The following is a 24,236-nucleotide window of genomic DNA, read 5'->3' as shown; positions in this document are numbered from 1 at the left end:
TTCCATCTTTCTAGGTCAATCAGTGCTTTTATTGCTTTGTCCATCGACGCCCTATAACCTCGTTGGACAGTGAATCATTGGTCAATGTTGGTCTTCAGGTACACCTCCATCTGCTTCTTCCAATATGGGAAATTGTCCCCGTTGAAGAGAGGGGGATGAATAGTAATGTATCCTTCGGATTGGGCCATGGAATCTTGCAAACAAGGAAGAGGAGAAAAGAAATTCCAATACTAGGTCTTGGATTAGCATTGTGGGAGATAAAAAAAATAAAACTTGATTGGCTTTGCACCAATTCAAGAGTATTTTGCAATGGAAAAATTAATCCAAAGAGATAATTATACCAATTTGAATTCTATCGAAAAAGCTCAAAATCGAAAAAGAGATATTAAAAGCAAGTTAAAAATCACCCTCTTACCTGATTAGTGGTTGCACTAATTCAGAGCGATACCTGCTCCGATACCACTTGTAGGATCGCAAAGTCGCTAAGGGGGGGGGGGGGGGGGGGGGAATAATGATCTTCGAAAATTGTGATTGAAAACGAGTAAAACGAGTTAACGCTAACACAAATGATTTTACTTGGTTCAGAGTCTATGGCGACTTCTACTCCAAGGTCCGCGATCGTCGATCACTTTTGTTGGGCTATCACCATCAGTTCCTAAAAGGATTACAATGATTGAGTACAAGAATTGAAAATAAAATTTGTTACCGACAAACAGAAAGGAAAATGAAGTCTCTTATTCCACGAACTTCAGAGCTGCCTTTCGATGTCGTCTAAGCCTTTTCAAAGCAGCCTTTCAATGTCGTTTGAGCCTTTTCAGAGCAGCACTTAAATATGAAAGTTGTAGTCAATGTTATTCTGAAGCTGTTGGTCGAAGGTCTTATATAGGCCTACTCCGGGCGCCTGGACCATTGCTGAAGTGGTGATCTCTCGTCGAAACTTCATCATCGAAGTTTATCCCGAAACGTTTCGGGCACCTGGACCCTTCCGGGCGCCTAGACCGTTGATGTGGGTTTGACCAGTCGTCACGCTCTAACTCTGCTTTAGGATAACTTTTCTGGTTTGGGTGCCTGGACCAATTCCAGGCGCTCGAATCACCCGGGTGCCTGCGGCACCCTCCCAGGCGAGACTGGTCTGAGTGCCCGGACCAGCTCCAGGCGCACGGACCAGCTCTAGGCTCCTAGACCACTTTTGTCTCTTTTTTTCCCTGCAACAAAAAGTTAGTTTAGGCAATAGAAAAATATATTTATCTTGTAAAATAAAGTTAGCACAACATTAATAAAATATGAGTAGTAATTATATCCTGTCTCCCCGAGACCAGAATCTAGTCAATGTCTCAACTTAGGTTTCTCAAATGAACCTAAGTTGGATTGATGCAGGTCCTCACTAGATCTCTCTTTCAGTTGCTTACCTTCACTTACTACTTGCAGTCGCTTGACTTGCCTTTGACCCACCAGGTCTTCCAGCTAGTTATCAGGTCTGTAAACCCAACTGGAGTTCGACCAGTTGTTAGGTTCCACGGACCCAATTGGACTTCCCTCCAGATAGTGGGCCCCACGGACCTATCTAGACTTCCCACCAGCTATCGAGTCCCATGGACCTGCTGAATTTCATCATGGTGTCAGGCGCTTCAGACCTGTCAACTCTTACACACTTAGTAAAACAATTAAATCACAAAATACTCTAACTTTAATGCACTTATCATTCATCAATATTTGAGTTAGATTATTAGTGCAAATTATTACACCAATAGAACCTCTATATGTTACTCGGGATAAATCCGGTTACCATTAGATGTCTCTCTTTTAAGTTATACTGAATAGCGAAGTCGAATAAAGTCTGATTAAGTGTGTGTTCAAATATAATATTCTTTAGAAAAAAAATATGACTACCATCAGATGTCCCTCCTTCAAGTTAGATTGAAGAGTGGGGCCGGCACTAGGGGGGCCGCTAAGGTAGCGGATCTACCTTTTTTTCAAGTCAGATTAAAGAGCCAAGTCGAATGAAGTATGATTAAGCATAAGAAGTATATTGCCTCTTTGATTAGCCATTATTATTGTTTTACCATTCGTGGTGCTTATTTGTATTCATTGCTCGTAAGATATTCTATGGAAGATGTCTTTGCCGACAATATAAAGATCAAGGTCTTTCCATAATATGGGAGATCCTTGTTTTGTATAATGATTCATAAATATCAACAAAGTTAAGTCTTTATAAATCCAGAATGGATATGACTAAATTGATATGTTTTGTAACTAAATTGATATGTTTTGTAGAAGCTTTATAAAATAGACAACACTAGATTCTTTAAAAATGTAATGACATATAACTAAAAAAATCAATGAGATATAAAGATAACTAGAGTGGAATTTTGAGGCTTTTACATCCAGCGTATTAATTGGTAGTGTGATGTTTATGTTGGTGCTTAATTTAAAAATTCAGGTATCGTGTTTCTGCACTCAGGAGTGCAGCGAAATTTTTTTTTTTTAATGATTTAACAAATAAATCAAAAGAGTGTTCATATGGATTTTTCAAAAATAAATATAAGTATGATCTTTAATCTAAGTATGTATTACTGTTGGGGTTGTAAGGTTGTAAATATAGTCCCACATTGAAAACACATGGGAAAAATCATGAGTTTATAAGAAAAAGATATCTCCATTGGCATGAGACCTTTGGGTAAAGTCCAAAAGTAAAACCATGAGGGCTTAAGCCCAAAGTGGACAGTATCATGCTATCATGGAGATATCTAAATTCTTTTCGATCTTACAATTTGTATCAAAGCGAGGTCGGGAGGTCCTGGACAAGTCAAGAGCGACCCGATGTTTATGGGAGATCCAGTGGTCTTTTGTTTGAGGGGGAGATTGTTGGGGTTGTAAGGTTACAAACATACCTCCACATTGAAAATACATGAGAAAGATCATCGGTTTATAAGAAAAAAAAATCTCCATTGGCATAAGGCTTTTTGGGTAGAGCCCAAAAATAAACCATGAGGGTTTAGGCCAAGTGGACAATATCATACCATTGTGGAGATATCTAAATTCTTTTTGATCCTACAATTACTACATCCACTACCAGAAGGACTAACTGAATGTGCCCAAGAGTCAGTACGGTGCTTGAGGCATGGAGTGTTGTCACATGAGGTCTTAGGGTCGAAACTAGGTGTGTCCGAGCATGTCTTCCCCCATGCCTTAGCCACTTGCACTAATGACTAGTAGTCACCCATGATTTACCTCCTCCATGTTGGCTTGGACTAGGGATGGGTTGGCGCGGGCGCTGGGAGTGAGCGAATAGTCTTTTGCCACTTGAAGCATAACAAAGATAAACTATCACATGAATGATTCATCTAATATTAATTTAATTCTTTTATTTGGATATGCAAAACTATCTAAGTTAAACATACTAGATAATCTTAGTATAATCTAAATAAAACTATTAACATATGCATCAACATATAAATGAATCAAAACTTAAGTGAAAATATACCTTTCAAACAACTTTTGTTTGGGGATGATTCCAACTATTTCGAGTTTAGCAAAATAGTTTTTCTTTGTTTGTCTTGAACTTGTGCTCTCTCCGTCTAATCCAGTCCACGATCGGAGTCCCCTTTCCAATGCTTGGTCCCCTTTTAAAAAATTTTAAGGGAGAAGAGGAATAGATTGTCCATATAATTTTCTCTAATGAGGGTTACTTATAACTCTCTAATGGGGAAATCAAGAGGTTGTCTTCTCAACTTCTCTAAAGAAAATAAAGAGAGGTGGCTACCATAAACTCAAAGGGAAGTCCAAGAGTTAGTGGCGGATAAGATGGAAAAGGAAAAATAATTTTTATTTCTCTTCTCTTGATACATTGAATCTAGCCTCTCTTTTTTTTTTTTTCCCATCTTAATCCATTGGATATTAATTTTTTTTTAAAATCTAATAATATGAGTCCATCATAACCATATTATTGATAATATTTAATCATATCAAATTGTAATTGTCAATCCATTATTTAATCACATCAAACTTTATTCGTAAAATTTAATTACTTGAATTTGACTTTGTCAGCAGTGATACGGAAAGGACATGCATGAGAATGAGTAAACGAGGCCAAGGAGGCCGGCGATATCATTGGGGGGAGGACGGGCTAAGGATGTCGATGGGAGGAGCGAGACAAATAAAGCGGCTAAAGTTATAGGAGAATTGGAGTATGATCTCAGAGTCAAAAACAATGATTATAGAAAGGGTTGTCGTCCGTGACCAGAGTTGGCTGGTAACTAGTGAAATAATAATGAGATATGCGGCAAGTTTAATTTAAATGGACAAGAAAAAGAAGATGATTTGCATTATAATTATAATATAATATTAATTAAATAAATATATAATTGAATAAAAAAATAAAATTATAAGGTATAAGAAAGATTTGTCAAAAGATATCCAGATGCATGGATACGATAAATTTGTGTGACATATCTCCAACTTACCTCAAATTAAAAGATTTTGAATTAATAAAAAAGATAATAATTGAAAACAAAGTACCATATGATTTTTTTTCTTTTCACTTGGTGTTTACTCTAGGGTTAAAATTCTTTGTCCGTTTTTTTCCCTCCTTTTCCTTCCAGGAGAGATAGCCTTTGAGTGGTTCTATCTTGGTCATTCATAGATAAATAAATTATAGATGATTTTTTTTTTAAATAATGATCATTGCACGAAGAAAGATAAGAACCCCATAAATATTTTACTATCAAGAATTGGATAAATTTCACTCTGCCTGTATAGGTACTGCCCTAACCTCTCATAATGAGATGATGAGATTCACTACTTAAGTGTGGGTCCCATCATCCCAATGTAAAAGGTTGGGACAGTACCTATACAAACAGGATCGAATTAACCCAAGAATTGATATCCAAATCTCCAATACTCCATGTAATAATCATCTCCCGTCCAGTGGGGACATGAACAGGTCAAACTTAATAAGGGAGGTGAGTGCTAGGATATTATGAACTCAAATGACAGCTTAACTTAATTATGCATTATTTTTTAAAAAATCTTAAGTTACATCATAAGGATTTGCATTTGATTTTTTTTCTTTCTTTAATATGGATTTGCGTTTACGTGTTTAACGATCAATAATATTGGTTTTTATATTAGGTCTATATCTATTGTGTATTAATAATGATTAGTTGAGCGGCTTAATCCAGAGTCGAGGGGAGTTCCAGAAGCAACTATGGTCTCAGATGGAAGCCAGCTGCAGATTCCGAGGGTTGACTTCCGTGGGCTGTCGCCGAGCAGCCCCGGCGGCGATCGTTGGGGAGCTGCTCGCGAGGAGGCGATGTCGGCCTTGGATTCCTTCGGCTGCTTCGAGGCCATCTACGACGCGGTGAGCTCGGACACCAAGGATGACCTCTTCCTCAGGGCGCTGCCGGAGCTGTTCGAGCTTCCGACGGAGACCAAGATGAGGAACAAGTATGCCGGAATGCCTTACGACGGCTACATAGGCCAGATCCCGAACCTGGCATTCGATAGCTTGCGAATTGAGGAACCGCTCAGCCTCCACACCGTCCAGCAGTTCACCTCCCTCATGTGGCCTGACGGGAACCCCACCTTCAGGTACCAACCTCTCCGTATTCAGTAAAAACCCAAAAGTCCAGATTTAACATCACAGGATGTTTGCGCTTATTTTCAAGCAACGCGATCGGGACATTTGCTAAGCAAGTCCAGGAGTTGGAGCAAATGGTTGTGAGGATGATCCTACAGAGTATGGATGTCGAGAAGTACTATGATTCCCTTGTCGAATCACTTACCCATGGCGTTCGGATGTCAGAGTATGGCATTCCATTCGATCAGGAAACAAAGCTTTCACTAAACGAGCATGTCGATCCCACCATGATCACCATAGTCACTCAGTATCTAGTAGATGGCCTGGAGGTGCAGACAAGGGACGGGAAATGGATCCGGGTGGAGTCCCAGCCGAACTGCTTCAACGTCATGCTCGGCGAATTATTTCGGGTCTGTAAATTTCATTCCCGATCCCTTAGCTAGTTCTTTGTTCAATACATTCTAATTGTCAGGCTTGGAGCAACGGGAGGCTGCATGCTCCCCTTCACCGTGTCAGAGTTACCGGCGACCAAACAAGATACTCCTTGATTTTCGGTTGCCGGCCAAAGGATGAAATCATATTTGAAGGACCAAAAGAGCTGATCGACGAAGAGCATCCTTTACGTTTTAGGCCTTGCAAATATCCTGAGTACATACGCTTCCGATACTCTGCTGAAGGAGTGAAACTTGAAGATCCATTGCAAGCTTATCTTGGAGTTGAGGAGCAACAGGTGGATGCGCGAATGCCTTCTGCCAAATAATAACTTGAACTTAACTTTTGTCCTAGCTTTATCCTGATAAAGTTCTTCATGGAGGATGGATCTATAACCGTTTATCATGACTTTTGTTCATCAAATGCTACTATTTGTGTACGCAAGGATGAGATCCATAACTTAGGCTGCCTGTTGTGAACGTCGTTCGTGATTTCTTCTAGCGATTGATGAAAACTTTTTATGGACTCAACCGGTCGTCCAATTTGGTATTATCTGAGTCATCTTTCTTTTAATTTTAATTAAAAAACAGATGAGACCTATAATATTATTTATTAGTCATTACGTAATATTATCTGTTATGGACAAATCTCAGGGGCTCGATAAGGGTCTTCTGTGGAGCATAAAGTCCAGGACACCCAAAATGATTGATTGCAATGATTGATTGTGATGTATCTGTTTGACTTAATCATATTCATTCATGCTAAGTGACCCGGTAGTCCCTTTAGTTCCTATGCGCTTGGAAGGTTAAAAGTCCTACTGACTTGTCAATCAAAGTCACAATAATGTAATAAGTGACAAAGGGAAGGTTAATTACAATCGGATGAGACTCAGACTTGATTGCTCAGTCTCAGATTTAGTCTTCGTCTTAATCTCAACTTTAGACTATCATAATCTTGGGCATAGACTTCGTGTTAGTATATATCAGACTCCGTCTTAATATTAAATTTTTTCTCAGTCTCAAGCTCTCTTCCGATCTCGAACCTCACAATACTTGCGACAATGTACGCCATCTGAGCCTGCCTTATCACCCCAAGAGACATTTTGGTCTCAGCTCTAGCCGCTAATATTCTCATTAGCTCCTTCGCAGGCAAATTTATACATCTCTCTCAAGGTCACTTCATACTAATATTACTTTCTCTATCATTAAAACAGATTCAGCCTTGCACAAACTCACAGATAATAACTACGAATATTCCCAGATGCGTGGCATCTTGATAATAGTAGGATGGTTACGAGATTATCAGATCTAGTTGTCTAAATACCCTTCTAGCTAATGTGTGGCGCCATGGGAGACAACCAATGGTTATCAGATTTGGTTCCCTCTTTGGCTTTTGCAATGATGATATTTCAATTGATATGGAGATACTCTTCGAAAGATCATATAAGCACTCAAGAAAATAAAGAAAAGCTAAGTTGAATCTTTTTCGTGAACGCCACCATGTTCTATTCTTTGGCTCCTTCTTTGTTGTTTCCACGTATTATTTGGTGAAAAATTTTAATTTAAGCATCGGAATGGCCATGAGATCCATCTCACGGCTAGTCTAACTTTTCCTCTAAATGTGTTTTAGGTTCTTCCACCTCCTTCATTGATTGCGAACTGTGTGCATATTAGCTCGTTCGTTAATGGGTGACTTGATCATTCACAATATTTTAGGCGGACAAATTGACGATGTCTGTGAGAAAATTGAGCTAAAACGTTGCGATGGTTAATACTAGAAGGACTACTGACAACTGTGACTCTAGGAAAAAAAGAAGCTGTGATAGAGTGGCGATCATCACGCAAGAAAGTGTTGAAGATCATGGCCTGATTAGAAGAGGGGTTGAATAGATGATCACCCCAATCTCTTGTCTTCCTACAATTTATTAGTGCATAACGGAATAATGAAAACACAAAATAAGAAGACAAACCTAACACATTTGTTTAACGTGGTTCAGAAATAAATCTCCTACTCCACGACTTGTCCTTAAGGTGGACGATCTTTGTGATCCTTCGGTGGATCAAGCCCCGACAACCTCCGGCTAGTACGAACTCCTTCTTGGTGGAGTAAACATCGCACACCCTTGATCAATACACCTCACTCCGATCACAACTCAAGGTACACTACTAACAAGGGTTCTCCACTCCTATTTTGTCAACCATAACCAAGTTCCAAAGGCTTAGTTATATAGGTCACGAATTTGAAAACCCCGCTTACCAATCAACTAATAAGTATACCAATCGACTGACCTCTGTGAAAATTTGACCGTTACAACCCAACAGCTTGATACTAGTTGACTAGTGTCTTTACCAGTCAACTGCTCCACATCTGCAGAGCGAACAGAGCCCTCTGTTCGCTCCCACTGGTTGACTGATAAACCCTAAACCTAAGATTTTACCCCGAGTATAATTTCTCATGCACTCGTCTTCGCCTGCACAACCTCAACCTTGTCTTCTAGTCTCCTCTATAAACTTCGTGTCCCTCAAATACTTCCCCATCCTTCACACCTTGTCTTCAAGAGTTTCCTTCGACCTTAATCCTTTGTTGTCAGGTCTTCCATTACCAAGAGGCTCCTCACCTCCGGAGCTTCACCCGAGGTTTAGTTGAGCGGACTAGACCCTCAGCTCGGGAGGAGGAAAACTGAAGCAATGTCGCTCGGGGTGAAATCAGAATGATCATCAGTGGGCCAACCGATGGTGATTCCAACTAAGCAAATAAGTCACATGCCCGACGACTAGAGATACATGTTGTAGAATGCAACAGAGAGAAGGCCGAGGGACCAGATATCAGTTCTAGTCCTCGAGACCTAGAGGGAGTGGAGATCCCTCACAACGACGCCTTAATCATTCAGGCGGTAATAGCTAACTATACTATTCATCAAATTTTTATTGATACAGGTACCTCGGTGAATATAATCTTTAAGAAGGCGTTCAACCAGCTGCAAATCGACCAGAGCGAGTTGCAGCCCATGATAATCCCGCTCTATGGATTCACAGCAACGAAGTATTACCAATCGGCCAGGCTCGCCTGGCCATATCATTCAGAGAGGAGGCTCTTAAGATGACAAGGACCACGAACTTCATCGTGGTTGATGCGCTGTCTACCTATAACATAATATTGGGTTAGCCAGCCTTAAACGAGTTATATGCCATAGTGTTCATCTTCTGCTAGAAGATTAAGTTTCCGGTGGATAATGTGGTAGGTGAAGTCAAAGGTGACCAATTAGCCGCTCGACGATGCTACATCAAGATGGTCAAGTCAGAGGCAAGGGACACTCAGAACACTCAACGTCTGGAGGTGAACACAATCATAGAGGAACTGGCGGTGTTAGTCTGCAATGAAAAAGAGAAGATTCAGATCCATCCTAGCCGATCGGAAGCTCCGCTCAGGAGCTTATTATTTATAAGATGAGAATGGGAAAGATCATGAGAGATCGTGGAGTGCGAGCCATCTCCATCCCTATAAGGTCGGGTGAGAGGTGTGCGGTTAAATTTACTTGTATAAACATATATCCTATAAGTGCAGGGGAATGATAAATAAAACTCACAAGTGTCCCAGACTCTTGCATCAATCGGTCAAGTTAAAAGTCGAGTGGTGACTATAAACCCATGATACGAAATTAATGGAGAAGGATATTAGTAGTCAAGTGACGACTATAAACCCTTAAGTCGACAAAATCAACAGTCGAATGACGACTATAAACCATTGAGTCGACGAAATTGACAGTCAAGCGGCGACTATAAACCCTTGAGTTAACGAAATCAATAGCCAAGTGGCAGCTATAAACTCAAGAGTCAACGTCATCAAAAAGTCGAGCGACGATTATAAACCCATGAGCTAACAAGAACAAAAACTGAGCGGAGGCTATAAACTCCAGAGTCGACGACAACAGCTGAGCGACAACTATAAACTAGAGAATAAAGTTAGAGAGTTGAGCAGCGACTATAAACACTGGTTAGATTACAAAGACAAAGAAGCTATTCGGCCTATGCTAAAATGGGAGGTCAGACGTTTCATCGATTAGTTACATAGACGAGCGAAAGTGCAAGGATTCATACTTAGAAAATTTTCATTAAACGCTATAAGATGGTTAAAACGTTGGATAGCCTCATGGGAGTCGAACGACATTGCAGGGAAGGATGCTAGGAACATTTAACATATAATGAAAAGTGTCGAATGGGCGTGCATTCGTTAACACTTAGAAAAATTTACAAACTACTAAAGGGGGTATAGAAGGCGGCCTGAAAAACTAAAAAAGAAGGTTATTTGAGATAATCAAGTATATCATCCGGCAACGACTCGATGAGCTTCTCCCAGTTTATGATCTTGTTGGTCATCGCGAGAGCGAGATAGCCACCTTCCTTCAGCTGTTGGAGGGTCCCATCGATACCAAAGTTGAAGAGGCGAAGCACCCGATGCATGAGCCAATCATTGAAGGGGTCCGAACGAAGATAATCACGTTTGAAAACCTCAATCTGGCAAGGACACCTCCTATTCTTGAAGGCCGCTCGGGACGCCTCCAATTCAACTTTTAAAAAAGCCAATTTAGCATCTTTGGCGTCGAGCTGAAGCTTAGTAGCCACTGCTCCTTTGATCAGCTCTCCCATTCGATCACTAGAGCAGCCTCCACCTCTTTCAGATTTTGGGCCAAGACTCGATCCTCATTATTTTTTTTTCTAAATCTTCAATGGCTCGGAGCTTCGTGGCATTGGTGGAGTTGACTTAAAAGAATTGGTCTGCTTGGTGAGCTGCTCTAGTTGTGAGGCATGTTCAGCATTCTTGTTTCTCTCCGTATTGAGCTGCTCAAAGCTCCTTTCTAGGTTGGCCTTCAGTTGAGCCACCTCTGTAGTCAGTTGTTCAAAATGAGCTCAGGAGGCTTTGGAGGGGCCACTCGGGGTGTGCAGCTGTTGGATTTCATGCTCCAAAAAGACCAGCCTCTTGCACATGGCTAGACTTTTAACCTAGAATTATAGAAAAAATAAGTTAGTAAGTGTCAGACAATAAATATAAGATCAATATACATAATCTAGTGGCCTTTTGAGTATGGTCGTCCGTGAGCTCTCCCGGTGAAATGGTCATCGCACAGGCCCGAGCATCGGTCTAGACTTGTGTCAACGGTCCTTGAATCCTGATCTAGTGTTCGGGGGAGTGGGGCTTGGCGTTGTCTGGATGGCACCACTCATCAGTTGGTAAGTGGATGATGGTCATTATGTGCCTCTAGTCGCTCGGTCCAAAAGAGTCGGAGGTTGCTTAGCCGATAGACTTGGGCATGAGGGAAGACCGGATAGTGGATACCTGGGCGACCGGCAAGGAAGAGTGCGGAGGCATATACGCGACGAGCATATGGTCTTCGACAGCAACCCGGACAGCGAAGGTGTCCGGTCGGATGACAGGGAAGTAGGAATCGTGACGATCCCCTTGCTCGGGAAAGGTGGATGATGAAGTCTCACCCTGCTCAGAGGAAGGACGTGAGCCAGTACGAGCGGGGGTCTGCAAGGCAGAGGTTACCAAACGGGACGAAGCTTCCCCTCGGTGCCTCTTGCGTTGTTGTATTAGGGGTTCGTCGGAGGTGGTCGACTCCGAGGGCACTGCGATCGACAACATGGAAGGACAATTAGGAGGAAGGTCAACTGTGGTGGTAGCGGCATCGCTAGTCGCCGTCTGACTTGCTTCGCCCTCTCTCGCCACCATGTTGCTCCCTCCCGCTTCGTAGGTCGGATCATCGGATTGGTCGACTAGCTATAGGCCACGACTCTACAGCTCGACAACACCCATGACATTAATGTCCGCATCCATAAGCCTGCTCTTGCCGCTCAGTCATGCCCTCAACATGATTTGAGCTAAAAAAAATGAAGAAAAAACAGTTAGATTCAAAGATGAAGATAAGAAAGAACATACCTAGGGTCAGGGGAAATCACGTGCGGATTGGGCTCAGCCCGGATACGTATAAGACACTCTCCAATAACAGTCGATGAATGTGATACTTCTGACCGACCAAACTGGAGGCTGCTTGGAGATTGTCCAATCGGCTTCGATATCTCCTGAGCGACGGAGGTTGCATCACTTCCATCTGCCAGCCGATCGTGAAGTCTAACCGAGCGGGAAAGCGAATGAAAAAATAGTGTTTCCTCCAGTGCTTATTGAAGGACGACATTTTGTCAAAAAAGACAGTGCCCACGTAGGCTTGAAACAGAAAAGTCCCCGGCTCGGACAACTTGGGATAATAAAAGTAGTGGAACACTCGGGGGACTAAGGGGATGTTATGCAGACGGAATAGCATGACCACCTTGCATAGCAACATAAAGAAGTTATGCACCATCGGGGGTAAATAGGGTAAATAGAAAGGGTATATAGAAATGAAAGGGTAATGGTGGGGTTGGTCGTAAATAGGAATGCACGGATATATAGAAATATTTACACACGGCAGAAAAGAAAGGGTAAATAGGAAAGCAGAAGTCAGCGTAAAACTGATCCTTAAAAAAGGTAAAAAATCATCGGGGCAGATGGGGTTGGTCGTAGGCAGAGGTAATGGTGATTTGATAGTCAGAGGGAAAACGGTAGGTGAGTTTCATCTGATCAATCTCATCCTCATTGAACTTGGATCCGGTAGAAATGTACCAAAGCCCGGGGACGGATGCAGGAGGTTGAGGGGAGATGACCATAGAAAACAGAAAGGGAGGAAGATCAATGACGCGAGTAGAAAGGAAAGAAAAGATTACTAATGAAGATCATCAGCGATGAAGAAGAAGAAGGAAAGTGGCGGAGTGTGTGCGCAAGGGAGAAAATAGACGAAGTATGAAAATGGGCAGTAAGGGCTTATAAGCCCAATGAATGGTCGCTCGGAGCCATTCAATCGAGGGTTACAGGAAACGATGCCAAGATTTGGCTGTTGAATTCGAATCGGCGCCTGTTAAATCAACCTCGAATATCTGTCTGTCACATCCGACGTGCGTTAGTAGAGGGTGAGACACGTGGCGGCAAGTAATAGGGGAGCATTAATGAGGCTTAATGAAAAGGCATGGGCAGCGTGCTTGGCAATAATGACCAAGGATTCGCACAGTCTTCCAAAAATTGAGAGGACGTCAGCAACCCAGAAAAGACACTTGTCCGAGGGAGCGACGAGATGTGGAAAAATTTCTAAGTGTTGTTGCCAACCATCCCGACCAGCACATATCTTTGATTAAGTGATAGTCGAGTGACGACTCTAAGCTCAGATGCGATATTAATTAGCCGAGTAGTGGCTCTAAACCCAGGTGCGTTAGATGATAGCTAAGCGGCGGCTCTAAACATAGGTGCGTCAGCTGATAGCCGAGCGGCGGCTCTAAATCCAGGTGCATCAGATGATAGCCAAGCAGCGTCTCTAAACCCATGTCATCAGGAAAGCTTCAATGTCCATTGCATCCGAGCTACGATTCTAGGCTCGGGTCAATAAGATGAGGTGGAATGGCGACTATGAAGATAATATGAGCCGATCAGCAGCCCTAGAATAGAGAACATCCAATCAGGAGAAGGTCATTGAAGACACTACTGGTCCAGTCAGTCGGACTTACAACCTTCTTTGACTAGACTTCAGGGGAAGATTTCTGATGCGGTGATAAAAGGGGGGCCACCAGACATGGGTCAAAGACGGAGACAGCAACCGACATGGAAGTCAAAGTCAAGATGGTCAACTATGGTCAATGGTCCCACCAAAGATGGTCGAGTGAAAATCAACGCCAACTGCTGATCGATCGGGCATGAAGTGTCTGATCGGCCAAGTGGCTTATTTGAGCAGAACGCCCGTTCAGCTAGGAGCACTAGAGCAAGAACATCAAATGTTCATTATGGATCGGAGAAACGTTAAGGTGACCGGAGTGCTTGTTCGATTAGGTAGAAACGATCTACTGAACCAAGCCACTGTGAGTAAAAGTAGCAAAGGTCGACCGAGCGGAGGAGTCACAACCGAGCGGATACCCCGCTCGGCCAAATAGTGGGACCACTCCTGTATCTCTTAATATCCCTTTGGGAGGTAATGTCGTTGACAACAGGACCTGGTCAACAGACGAATCAAACGACGGAAGCTTTTACTGTCTCATCCGGAATTTGTATACTTTGTTAGGGTATAGTGTCAGAGATACTTTTCTGACATGTCCTTTCATAGGATGGTTGGGAAAATATGCTCACGCGCTTGAGGAGCGTGCACGTCCCCACTAGGACACTATATAAAAAGGGGTCCATGCATCGACAGAGATATGTGTTATTCACTATTCACGATTGTATTTTCACTGTTACTCCGTTTTTTTTTCTACTATTCTAGTGATTGACTTGAGCATCGAAGGACCAATACTGGGGACCCCTTCCTTGATTCGACACTGACGTTTCTTATATTGTAAAAGAAAACAGAATCTACACACAGTCAATCAAAAAGTCACATCTCCAACTAACCTTGTTCACTATTTTTTAGATAGAATCATTAGATTTACAATTATCTTATATATATAATGTTCAAACCTTTACCTGATATTCCGGACCGAAAATATATAAAAAAAAAACCCACCTTTTTAGGATTTTCCACCCCTTCTTGGACGAAACACTGTCAGCCCGTCCCTAATGGTGTTGCTCATTGATCCAGATCCAGATCCGGACACAACCAGGCCATGCCCGATGGGCACACTCTTGCCAAGGCGTGTCGCACCTCCAGAATAGGACATGATCTGACCGTGCCCCGTTTTCCCTTTTTGCGATATCCTTCGTATCAACCTCCGCTGAGTCCGCTTAGTTACGAGTTACGAGTCACTCGTCAATAATAAGAAATCTATATACTCCATGAAGGCGGCATGACCTTCACATGATCTTTCGGCTCCTGAAGTAGTTGTTTAACAGATGCTTTGCTTTCCAGATCTTGATCAATTTTACAGTAGAAACTCAGCAAGAAGTGTCACAGAGGCCTCAACCAGACAAAAATATTGAGCTGAAGTTATTATATTCTTACTGTTTAATGTCAAGTTCTTCAGCTTGTAAAACCACAACACATAAGTAAGAGCCACATGATGGTCCTCTCTTCATCACATGTGTTCATGAGATCAATTGTCTCATGGTGGGCGGAGGTGATAACAGTACACGGAACCATATATATTAACCGTTATATGCTACTAATTGATCAAAAGATGAATGCTTTGTTGTTGCTGTTGACCATGGAGTCTGCCATCTTGAGGTTCTTGACTATCAGCTTCTGAGCCCTCCTGCTTCTGATCTCCACCCTCATGCTCTCTGTCTTGTCCATTTTATCGTAGATTGGCCTCTTATTTCCCCTCAGTGACTTCATCTTTGATTTGAGGCTCCTAACAAGCCTCCCTAATTGCTGGCTCATCATCACCATCTTCTCAGCTCTACCTTCTGTCAACATTAAGTTTCAAAACTAATAAAAAACACACACACACACATGAATATGTAAATGAATCAGAGAGAGAGAGAGAGAGAGAGACGTCTGAAGCAAGGAGCCAGAAGAGATGAGAAAGGAGAGGATGAAGGCCACAGATTGGTGTTGGTGTTGTGTACAAGTGCGTGGCTTGTGATGATACCCATCCTCTCTTACTTATACATTAAAAATGACCTCCTCAGTTTCATTTTGTGGTTATAATTTAAGCACAAAAAAACATCTGCTTTTTAAAGTAAGAGTGTGTGTTCGGTGGAAGAAATTAATTGTAGCTTGGATTTCTCTTCGCTCTTTGGTCATGACTTCAATGTACACAGTGAGAGAATTTAATCACATGTACTTGAAGTGATGCATCAAGATCAGTCACTCATTGGCATCAAATCCAGCGACAGATGATTTCGCTCACCCAAACAGTAGCGTCGGATCACTTAAAATACACAACAATTTCTTAGGGGGGAGAACATACGCTAAGATGATGAAAACCGTGCCCGATCCAACAAGTTTGAGTGCCAACTACGCTCCACTCATTAGCATCAAAGTTACCGAGTCAGGTGGATGAATGGGAAGGATGAAAAAATAACATGTTTTCACAGAATTGCTGCCGGCAGCTGGAAGAGAAACGCCGAGATTGCAACAGTGGAATAGTTGCATGGATTGTGGTCCTCCAAATTAAGGTCGGACCTTTTCCCAGGAAGAGACAACACAAGCTTACTTTTGAGACCATATGTAATGCAATGTACTTGAAAAAAATTAGGATTGTGATGCCATGGACGGTGCCATAAGTTACAATTTATTGTACATGTTTTTTTGGGTCACATACAATTTCCTATACATTTGATGATCAAATCAGGAGAATTGTAGATTATGGATATATTTTAAAATAGATCTATACGTGATTAATTCATGCATGACGACAGGGCAGTCCCCAGTAATGCTGCGACGTCCGCATCATGGCCTTGCATCCCGTGGGGCCCATCGGAATTATTGAGTTGCCTTTATTTTTCAGCAACATCGTAGGGTCTTATAGTGTATCACATCACGCATCGTTTATTTGATTGCTATTATTATTTTTTTCTTTTCAAGTATTTTCAATTGAAAAGAATTTAGACATTTATTTTTATCTGAATAGATATTGAAGATAATTTAAAAATTAAATGTAATTTTTTAGAAGAAAATTATGGTTGAAATATGATTTGAAGTTAAAGTTGAAACTTTAACCAAATACAAGTTCTATTTTAATCCGATTTATTAGCTTTCTAAATTAAAATAAGCTCTTTAGGCCGCAAATGACTGTCGTCGCCCGTGTAACGAAATTAGTGGGCCGGTCCGGGCCGGGCCGGGCCGGGCCGGGTGGAAAGTAGATGCTATCTTTTCGGGTTAAATCGATTCATGTGGTCCGGTCCGCAACGAACTAGTTCTAATTGCCTTCTCCTTGCTAGGGCTTGGGTTAAGTATCCTTCCCGGGCGTACCTTCTCTCCCCCAAATTGTTCGTGTTCTTCTGATTTCTCAGGGCATCTCCTCATGGCGGTCACGTCGCCTTCCTCTCCCCGAATCCTAGACTCAAACGCCGACGCTGGCAACCCACCGTCCTCCGCCCTCTCCGATTCGTCCTCCATCACTCTTCCCCCAGCCGTCTCTGCTCCCGCTTCTGTTGAACCCCCCGCCTCCAACCCTTTCAACTCAATCCCTAATCCTGCGCTAGTCGCTCCTCCTCCTCCTCCTCCTCCGGCCGTGCACTCTTTCGCTCCTCCGTCTTTCCGCCCCCTAGCCGCTCCTCATGTTCTTCAGTATTCCGCGGCAAATAACCCGATGGCACAGAACCCTGCTTTTCTGATGGGGCAAGCCCCAGGCATCCATCCGCCGGGCGTTTCTGCCCCTGCTTCGGGCATGCCTCCTGGGGCGCCCCCGGGCTCGGTTCCGCCGCTACGGCCTGGCGTTCCCTATCAAGTTGCTCCAGGCCAGACTCCAGCGCCGATGTCTTATGCCCAAGTTGGAAATGGGTATATGGCTGTACCTCCTCAGGTTCCGATGGCGATGCCTCCACCGGGTGGGTTTCCTTATCATCAATGCACATTTTTTTTACAGTTAGGCTATTGCCTTTAGTTACTGCTTTACCTTGCGTGTGTTCTGTTGAATTGCTTATATCTCTCCATTGTAGTATTCCTTTTTTTTTAATCAGTTGCTTTTTAGAGGAAGAGGTTCTTTTTTTTCTTGATAATAGTACTCGAAATTATTGTCTCATTCAGGTGGAATGATGTTCTTGGTTTAAACTTTGCTTGACCTCCACTTTCTGAAGAATTTAATAGGTGGATATGCTAGAGTTAATTAATTGGTTTGATTAGTGCGGTTGATAATTTAGACAGTATATTGGAGATGGAAAAGAAGAGAACCTATAGGTAGGTTAGAAATGGATTCATTTAATACCAATGACCTGGTATTTTCTCCTACAGCCTCGTCCAATGGTTAAAGGTGAAATGATCAACAGGCTTCCTCTTCCAGTTCTTAAAAGATGACTTCCAGTTACTTTGGTATGCTTAAATTCGTGTAATTATGTTGGATTCATAGCACCAGTGTGTGTATTACGTATTGCTTGCTCAGTTGGTAATTAGGCCAGATGCAGAAACGATGAATTTTGGTTATTGTTTGTGTTCTTTTAATGTCATATGCAATTACTTTCTTGGATGAACTTTGAGTTTATCTTGTGTTTTTAAATCTGACATCAGCGGATCATGTTAGCATCTCTGCTGGTTGCATCATTTTACTGAGGTACTAAAATCTCCTTCATGTATTTGGTGTTGTTGTCATTCTTAAGTGATTTTTGTGTACTCAAGCCATTCTTTTTTTCCCCTCAAACAATCTAGTTTTCATTGTTCTTAGTAGGCTAAGATGTAGTGATACAATTTTAGTGCTATCAAAAATTGAATAGCATATTGACTTGATCGTGAGCTCAGAAAATTTATTTCATGGTGTTACTTCTGAAGTTTATATTGGAGGATGTAGATGAGGTAAGATCAATTTCACATATTTCATTTTTTATGAACAATTTCTGTTTATCTGAATGTTCCCTCAGGTTTGCCACACAGCTGCTGGTATTTGCTATCTTTGTGGTGAGATCCCTTGTATGTTTTTATTGTGTGGTAAACAACTTTAATTGTTATTGTTGATTTATTCAGATCATAAGATAGTATGGTGTGATTTTTTGTTAACTGCATTAGCAAGTTAAGGATCCCATTTGACATGTTGGCATAGATATTGTTTGTTATTCTACAGGAATGCACCGCTATCCAGCTCCTTACCAGATGATTCGCCCTGGATTTCCTCTGCACCATATGCCCCCAACTGGTGTGATGCCAGCAGTGCCCCGACCTCCAATTCCAGGTATTCGAGGTGTGCCACCTGTAGCCACTCCTATTGTCCGGCCTTTTATTCCAGTTGTTGCGCCAGTAGAGAAGCCACAAACTACTGTTTATGTTGGCAAGATTGCCGCGACAATAGAAAATGAATTTCTCCTTTCAATTCTCACAGTAAGTGTACTGGACACCTGTATCCGATTAATTAACATCTAACTTTTTAACTCATACAATACTCTAGAAGATTTGTATTTGAATTTTGAACATCGTATTAAGTAAGCCTCTTTTAATTCTTTTTTTTTGTGCAACGTGTTTTTTATTTTGAAGCTTTGTGGACCTGTAAAAAGTTGGAAACGGGCTCAAGATCCTTCTGATGGTACGCCTAAGGCCTTTGGATTTTGTGAATTTGAGTCTGCTGAAGGAGTTCTTCGTTCCTTACGCTTGCTGAGCAAATTAAACATAGATGGACAAGAATTGATGGTATGTTTGCCTAATGTATGCTTTTCTTCATATATATAAACATTAGGATGTCTTTAGTTTTTTTATCCTCATTTAAATCATGTAGCATATATCTTTTATTCTTCAAATATTTAAAACATTTATAAGATTTAACTTGCTGCAAATACCATTGTTATTTACTCTTCACTTTTGCTACATACATGTGAATATCTGGGAGAATCACGATTGTTGAGTTTTAGAGAGTTGTATACCTGTGTTACTTTTCTTTTGTTTTGGATTTCATTGATTGTTGGTCACTTTTAGGCATAAGTTTATGGGAAATCTGTTCTGAAATTAAGTTATTTGATCCTTTGCATTTATATATGACCTATTTCTGTTCAACACTTAAATGAATCACACTCTACTAAATTCCGATTTCAATGAAGTTGAATTTAAGCTCTATTTATCATAAGCCAATCATGTTTATGCATTAAAGAGAAATCAGTTTGATGTACCTTTCTATATCTTCTTTGTTAAATTTCTTAGATTTATATTTTGAACTTTGAAGTTCTTGACAAAGCCTATGTTCTATATTACTGAGCAAAATTTATACTGTCTTTTTGCTGCCTCATTCTCGCCCTTTCTATCACACATGCCTTCATGTTTGCTCAATTATATGCAAATAGACAAATATTTTCCATACTCCTTTTACACTTGCCTTCAGTTGAAAGGTTGGAGAAGTGAACCAAAATGAAAAACGAAAGGATAATAATGAGAGGAAAGAACTAACTGTTTTCCATGGTTAATGAAAGGAAAAAAACTTATTCAATTTGACCAACTGACCAAGTTATTTTTCCTTTAGGTTTCCTGGAGGGATAGGAGGGATTATGAAACTCTCCACTTTCCATTGTCTTCCTATTTTCCCTTCCAACTAGGAGAAAGAAGCTTTTCCTTCAAATCATATATGTATGTCTACTATCTGTTATATTTCCCCTCCAAACTCCAAATTAAACACCTAGAGAAGAACAAACTGACAGGAACATGATTATGGTATCATCTTAATGTCCGGGCAAGTATATTTTGTTCTCCGTCCAAACTTTTATTCTAGATACATTTATGAAATTATATTTGAATTTATTATCACTTATCAGTGAGAATGAATCGTATAATTTATATTTTTTGTCTTTAAACCTATTTTAGGAATTTTAGATAATAACTGTAGGATTTTCCCATCTTAGTGCTCTAAAATTCTTATTAAAATTATATTGAATGTAGCATGTGTTCCTCTGCTTTGAATCCTTCATGTTTATTTATGCTCGAATAATGCAATTCTTGGTTTGATATACTGATGTTTTCCCTTACCTGTCCCAGTTGAACATTAACCAAGCCACTAGGGAATATCTTGAGCGTTATGTTGAAAAGAAAGCTGAAAAGGAGAAGCAGAAAGAAGCAGAAACTGGAACTCCTCCAATCGAAAAGGATAGTAGAGAAGGTTCTGAAATGCAAGAGCAGCCTACAAAGCCAGTTGAAGAGGGAATTAAAAAGGACCCTGAAGATTCTGAAGAAAAAGAAAACCAAGTGGGAAACAAGAAATTTGGTCTAGTCACAGAGGAAGACCGTGAGGCTGATTCAGATGCTCTAGAAAAGCTTATGGGAATGATTGAAGAGAGATTAAAGAACAGACCATTACCTCCACCTGTGCTTGTCGATGGGTCTGCTAAATCTACTTCTGATATACCTTCCAAATCTAGGGATGTGGATTCTGATGTTGATATAATGAAAAGCGGTAAGATAAGTTCTCAAACTACATCAATTTTTGTTGATGCTTTCTATCTTATAGTTCTGCCTCATGATGACTGAGAAACTTTCATGTAGATGTTGAAGATAAAAATGATGAGGATACTACAAGTGAAAACAAACCAGCAACTGAAAGTGACAAGCCTGAGACTGCCTCACCTGATAGATCCAGGAGACATGATAATAGGAGCAGAGAACGAGATAGGGAGCGTGAACTGAAACGGGAAAAAGAAAGAGAGCTAGAGAGAGTTGAGCGTGAACGAGAAAGAGACAAAGTTAGGAGGGAAAGGGAAAGGGAAATGAAATTAAGGGAGGCAGAGCGATTGTATAAGGACCGTCTTAAAGAATGGGAAGCTAGAGAGCGTGAGAGAGAATACCAGCGACAATATGAAAAGGAACGGGAGAAAGAAAGAGATCGGGAACGATGGAAAGACATATTGCGCCAAGAAGATGAAAGTAGTGATGATGATGATGACTCGAGAAAAAGAAGGCGCAGAACCAGTTTACTGGAGGAAAAAAGAAGAAAGAGACAGCGTGAAAAGGAAGAGGATTTGGAAGATAAATTGAAAGAAAAGGAAGAAATTGCTGAAGCCAAGAGGAGGGCAATAGAGGAACAGCAACTTAAACTTGAGGTAAAGCAACTAAAATCTGATTCGAAATCACTTGATCGGGTTGCCCATGAGGATGAAAATGCTATGCAAGAAGATGAAATATTTGAACGAAAGCCAACTCTGGCCAACCATGTCAATGATATTCCTAGAAGTGGTCTTAATGAAGGTAAATTTTTTTGGTTTCATTATTTCATTTAAATTCTTTTAAGCATTTACATGTCCTTTTATAACGAATGTTGTCTTTTTACTACCACAGCAGATGGCATTTCTAGAAACAGCAGTGGTGATGAACTGAATATGATGGCTCCAATTGCAGTTTCTGACAAAAAACAGAACAATAATGCTCCAGCCCGAAAGCTTGGATTTGGGTTAATTGGCTCAGGAAAACGTACAACTGTGCCTTCAGTTTTTCACGAAGAGGATGATGAGGATGTGGATGATAAAAAAATGAGGCCTCTTGTGCCAATTGATTATTCGACCGAAGAATTACAAGCTGTCCAGACAAATGCATCTGGAGCGCAACCAAATTTGGTAGCTGCTGCTGAATTTGCCAAGCGCATATCTGGTGTCAACCCAAAAGATGAGAAGGCCGATGTAGATAGGGAAAGGAGCAGACGTTCTAGTGACAAACAGAATTTGAGAGAACAAGGTCGGAATGATGATGAAAGCAGCCGTTCAAAAGATGAAAGCAAGGCAAAGATGCATGATAGGAATATGGATAGGGTAAAAAGCAGAGGAGATAAACCAAAAGCTGAAAACAAGAAACTATTGGATGCCAAGCAGCTGATCGATATGATTCCAAAAACAAAGGAAGATCTGTTTGTCTATGAAATCAATTGGGATGTTTATGACAAGGTGATGCTCTCTCTAATGAATCTCAATATATTCAACGTGCAAAAATCTACTTGCTTTGTGCATCTGCAGTGCAAATTCATACTGAGATGAGTTTATACCAGTGTTATGGATTCAGATGGTCATTATAATTTTCTAGCGTTGAATGCTATATAGGGTAGTCTACTAAATGGTGGTATTTGTTTGTTGTTCTGTTTAATGATATATAGTTCCTTAAGAATTAAGTGAAAAAAGTTTTATGCTATCATAGTAGAAACTGTTCTATTACATTTTTGCCATCATAAGGTTGCTATGTTATCTTCCACTAGGCTCTTTTATTGATAAATGTATACCTTGATCTTCACAGCATCAATTGCATGAGAGGATGAGACCTTGGATCTCAAAGAAGATTACAGAGTTCCTTGGAGAAGAGGAGGCCACTTTGGTTGACTACATTGTTTCGTGTATTAAAGATCACGTGCAAGCATCGACAATGCTAGAAATGCTTCAGTCTATATTGGATGATGAGTCAGAAATGTTTGTCCTCAAAATGTGGAGGATGCTGATTTTTGAAATTAAGAAAGTTGAATCAGGCTTATCAATGAAATCCAAGTCCTAGGTTACAGGGTTTTTTTTTTTCCTTTTTCTCTCAGCGTATCCTGCCTGCCAAATTTTCTTTAATGTGAAAGGTCAGTGACTGTCTAAGAACAATATTTTGAGAGACCTTGTTATTTGGTGTAAAGGTTAGTGACTGTAGTCAATCAATCAAACACAAGGATTATGGATTGATTTAAAATTCACATTTTTTCTATTTATTTGTTAAATTTTAGCTCCATTTGTGTAAGTTATGTTTGATGTGTTTTGTTTGTTCAACTTTGGAAACAAAATGAAATAATAATCCCTTCGACTCATGAATAATCACTGCTACAAGTCACTTGAAACCAACTGTTCAACGTTATCATCATCACTTTGTGGCCATTGACTGACCAGCAAAATATATAAGAAATTAATCACCAGAATATTGCTTGCTGTTCTGATACTCATTCAACTCTCCATTTCTTCAATGAATTTAACGAGCAACTCTGCCGCACCCGAATATCAATTCGGCTTCATGGCGGGGACTTCAATGAATTTAATCATTGTGGTATAAAGATGAATACGTTCGTTCCCAGTGTCCTCGTCAATCCATCCCAGGGTCAACACGGAGGAGGTAAATCACGGGCGGCTATTAGCCTTTGGAATAATGACTAACACATAAGAGAGACATTTACCTCGACTTTGCCGAGATTCGAACCCCAGACCTCATTGTGGCAACACCTCAATGAATTTAACAATGCTAGAAGATTTGGTGGTTTCGATATATAAGACATTGATGGCATAGACCATGGGTAATGACGTAAGTATTTTGGATTAGTTTTGATATAATCAACCGGATTAAGATAGGTCATGTGTATTTGATATCTTGTGTCTGAGTGTGCATAGACTTGGAAATACAAGAAGTCGAGCGGAGGATAAAAGAAGCAAGAAAGATGACATGGAAAGCGAGATGATGGGCTCGGTGCATCCAAGAGACGAAGAGTTGCGAAAGAGTATGTCGATGAAGTGAGAATGACGTGCACGATGCATCCAAGGGACTAGAAGCTGAGGAGACTGTTCGAGGAAAATATCAGAGTTGGGTTCAGGTGAGCTTATCTCTGAACAGTTGGAGCATCATCCAAGTGAGCATGAGGAAAAGTATTGTTAA

The 24,236-nt window shown here is 40.9% G+C and overlaps 2 protein-coding genes and 1 long non-coding RNA gene across 8 annotated transcripts; 2 read left to right on the top strand and 1 right to left on the bottom strand.

Moving 5' to 3' along the window:
- The first annotated feature begins 5,148 nt into the window (after positions 1-5,148).
- Positions 5,149-6,449, top strand: LOC122028187 (probable 2-oxoglutarate-dependent dioxygenase AOP1). Its single transcript, XM_042587218.1, has 3 exons — positions 5,149-5,589; positions 5,667-5,988; positions 6,051-6,449. Exons 1-3 carry the CDS (start codon positions 5,207-5,209, stop codon positions 6,336-6,338), a joined length of 993 nt encoding a protein of 330 aa, XP_042443152.1. The 5' UTR covers positions 5,149-5,206; the 3' UTR covers positions 6,339-6,449.
- Positions 6,450-14,994: 8,545 nt separating this feature from the next.
- On the bottom strand, positions 14,995-15,660 carry LOC122027601. Its single transcript, XR_006124469.1, has 2 exons — positions 15,514-15,660; positions 14,995-15,424 (listed from the first exon to the last, which is right to left on the bottom strand). It is a non-coding gene; the product is annotated as an uncharacterized LOC122027601 (long non-coding RNA).
- A 1,222-nt stretch (positions 15,661-16,882) lies between these two features.
- Positions 16,883-23,327, top strand: LOC122027863 (RNA-binding protein 25-like). 6 transcript variants are annotated; one of them, XM_042586878.1, is made up of 8 exons: positions 16,939-17,512; positions 17,916-17,993; positions 18,189-18,989; positions 19,143-19,295; positions 20,625-21,039; positions 21,129-21,827; positions 21,918-22,516; positions 22,860-23,327. In XM_042586878.1, the coding sequence occupies exons 3-8, from the start codon at positions 18,738-18,740 to the stop codon at positions 23,109-23,111; spliced, it is 2,370 nt and encodes a 789-aa protein (XP_042442812.1). In that variant the 5' UTR covers positions 16,939-17,512; positions 17,916-17,993; positions 18,189-18,737; the 3' UTR covers positions 23,112-23,327. The 6 variants fall into 6 exon arrangements, with proteins under 6 accessions (XP_042442809.1, XP_042442808.1, XP_042442812.1 ...); XM_042586876.1 differs by having other exon boundaries at positions 17,375-17,512; positions 18,736-18,989; XM_042586879.1 differs by lacking the exon at positions 17,916-17,993 and having other exon boundaries at positions 17,390-17,512; positions 18,189-18,231; positions 18,346-18,989.
- The last annotated feature ends 909 nt before the right edge of the window (positions 23,328-24,236 follow it).

The sequence above is a fragment of the Zingiber officinale genome, chromosome 10A (assembly GCF_018446385.1).
Source record: "Zingiber officinale cultivar Zhangliang chromosome 10A, Zo_v1.1, whole genome shotgun sequence".
NCBI lineage: Eukaryota > Viridiplantae > Streptophyta > Magnoliopsida > Zingiberales > Zingiberaceae > Zingiber > Zingiber officinale.
This window is presented reverse-complemented; position numbering and strand designations above follow the sequence as displayed.

Bases quoted from the DNA above. Each gene is read 5' to 3' on its own strand.
- LOC122028187 (XM_042587218.1), top strand. From the start codon at position 5,207: ATGGTCTCAGATGGAAGCCAGCTGCAGATTCCGAGGGTTGACTTCCGT. The intron at 5,590-5,666 runs GTACCAACCTCT...CTTATTTTCAAG, and splicing joins GACGGGAACCCCACCTTCAG to CAACGCGATCGGGACATTTG. The intron at 5,989-6,050 runs GTCTGTAAATTT...TCTAATTGTCAG, and splicing joins TGCTCGGCGAATTATTTCGG to GCTTGGAGCAACGGGAGGCT.
- LOC122027863 (XM_042586874.1), top strand. From the start codon at position 16,987: ATGGCGGTCACGTCGCCTTCCTCTCCCCGAATCCTAGACTCAAACGCC. The intron at 19,296-20,624 runs GTATGTTTGCCT...TACCTGTCCCAG, and splicing joins TAGATGGACAAGAATTGATG to TTGAACATTAACCAAGCCAC. The intron at 22,517-22,859 runs GTGATGCTCTCT...TGATCTTCACAG, and splicing joins ATTGGGATGTTTATGACAAG to CATCAATTGCATGAGAGGAT.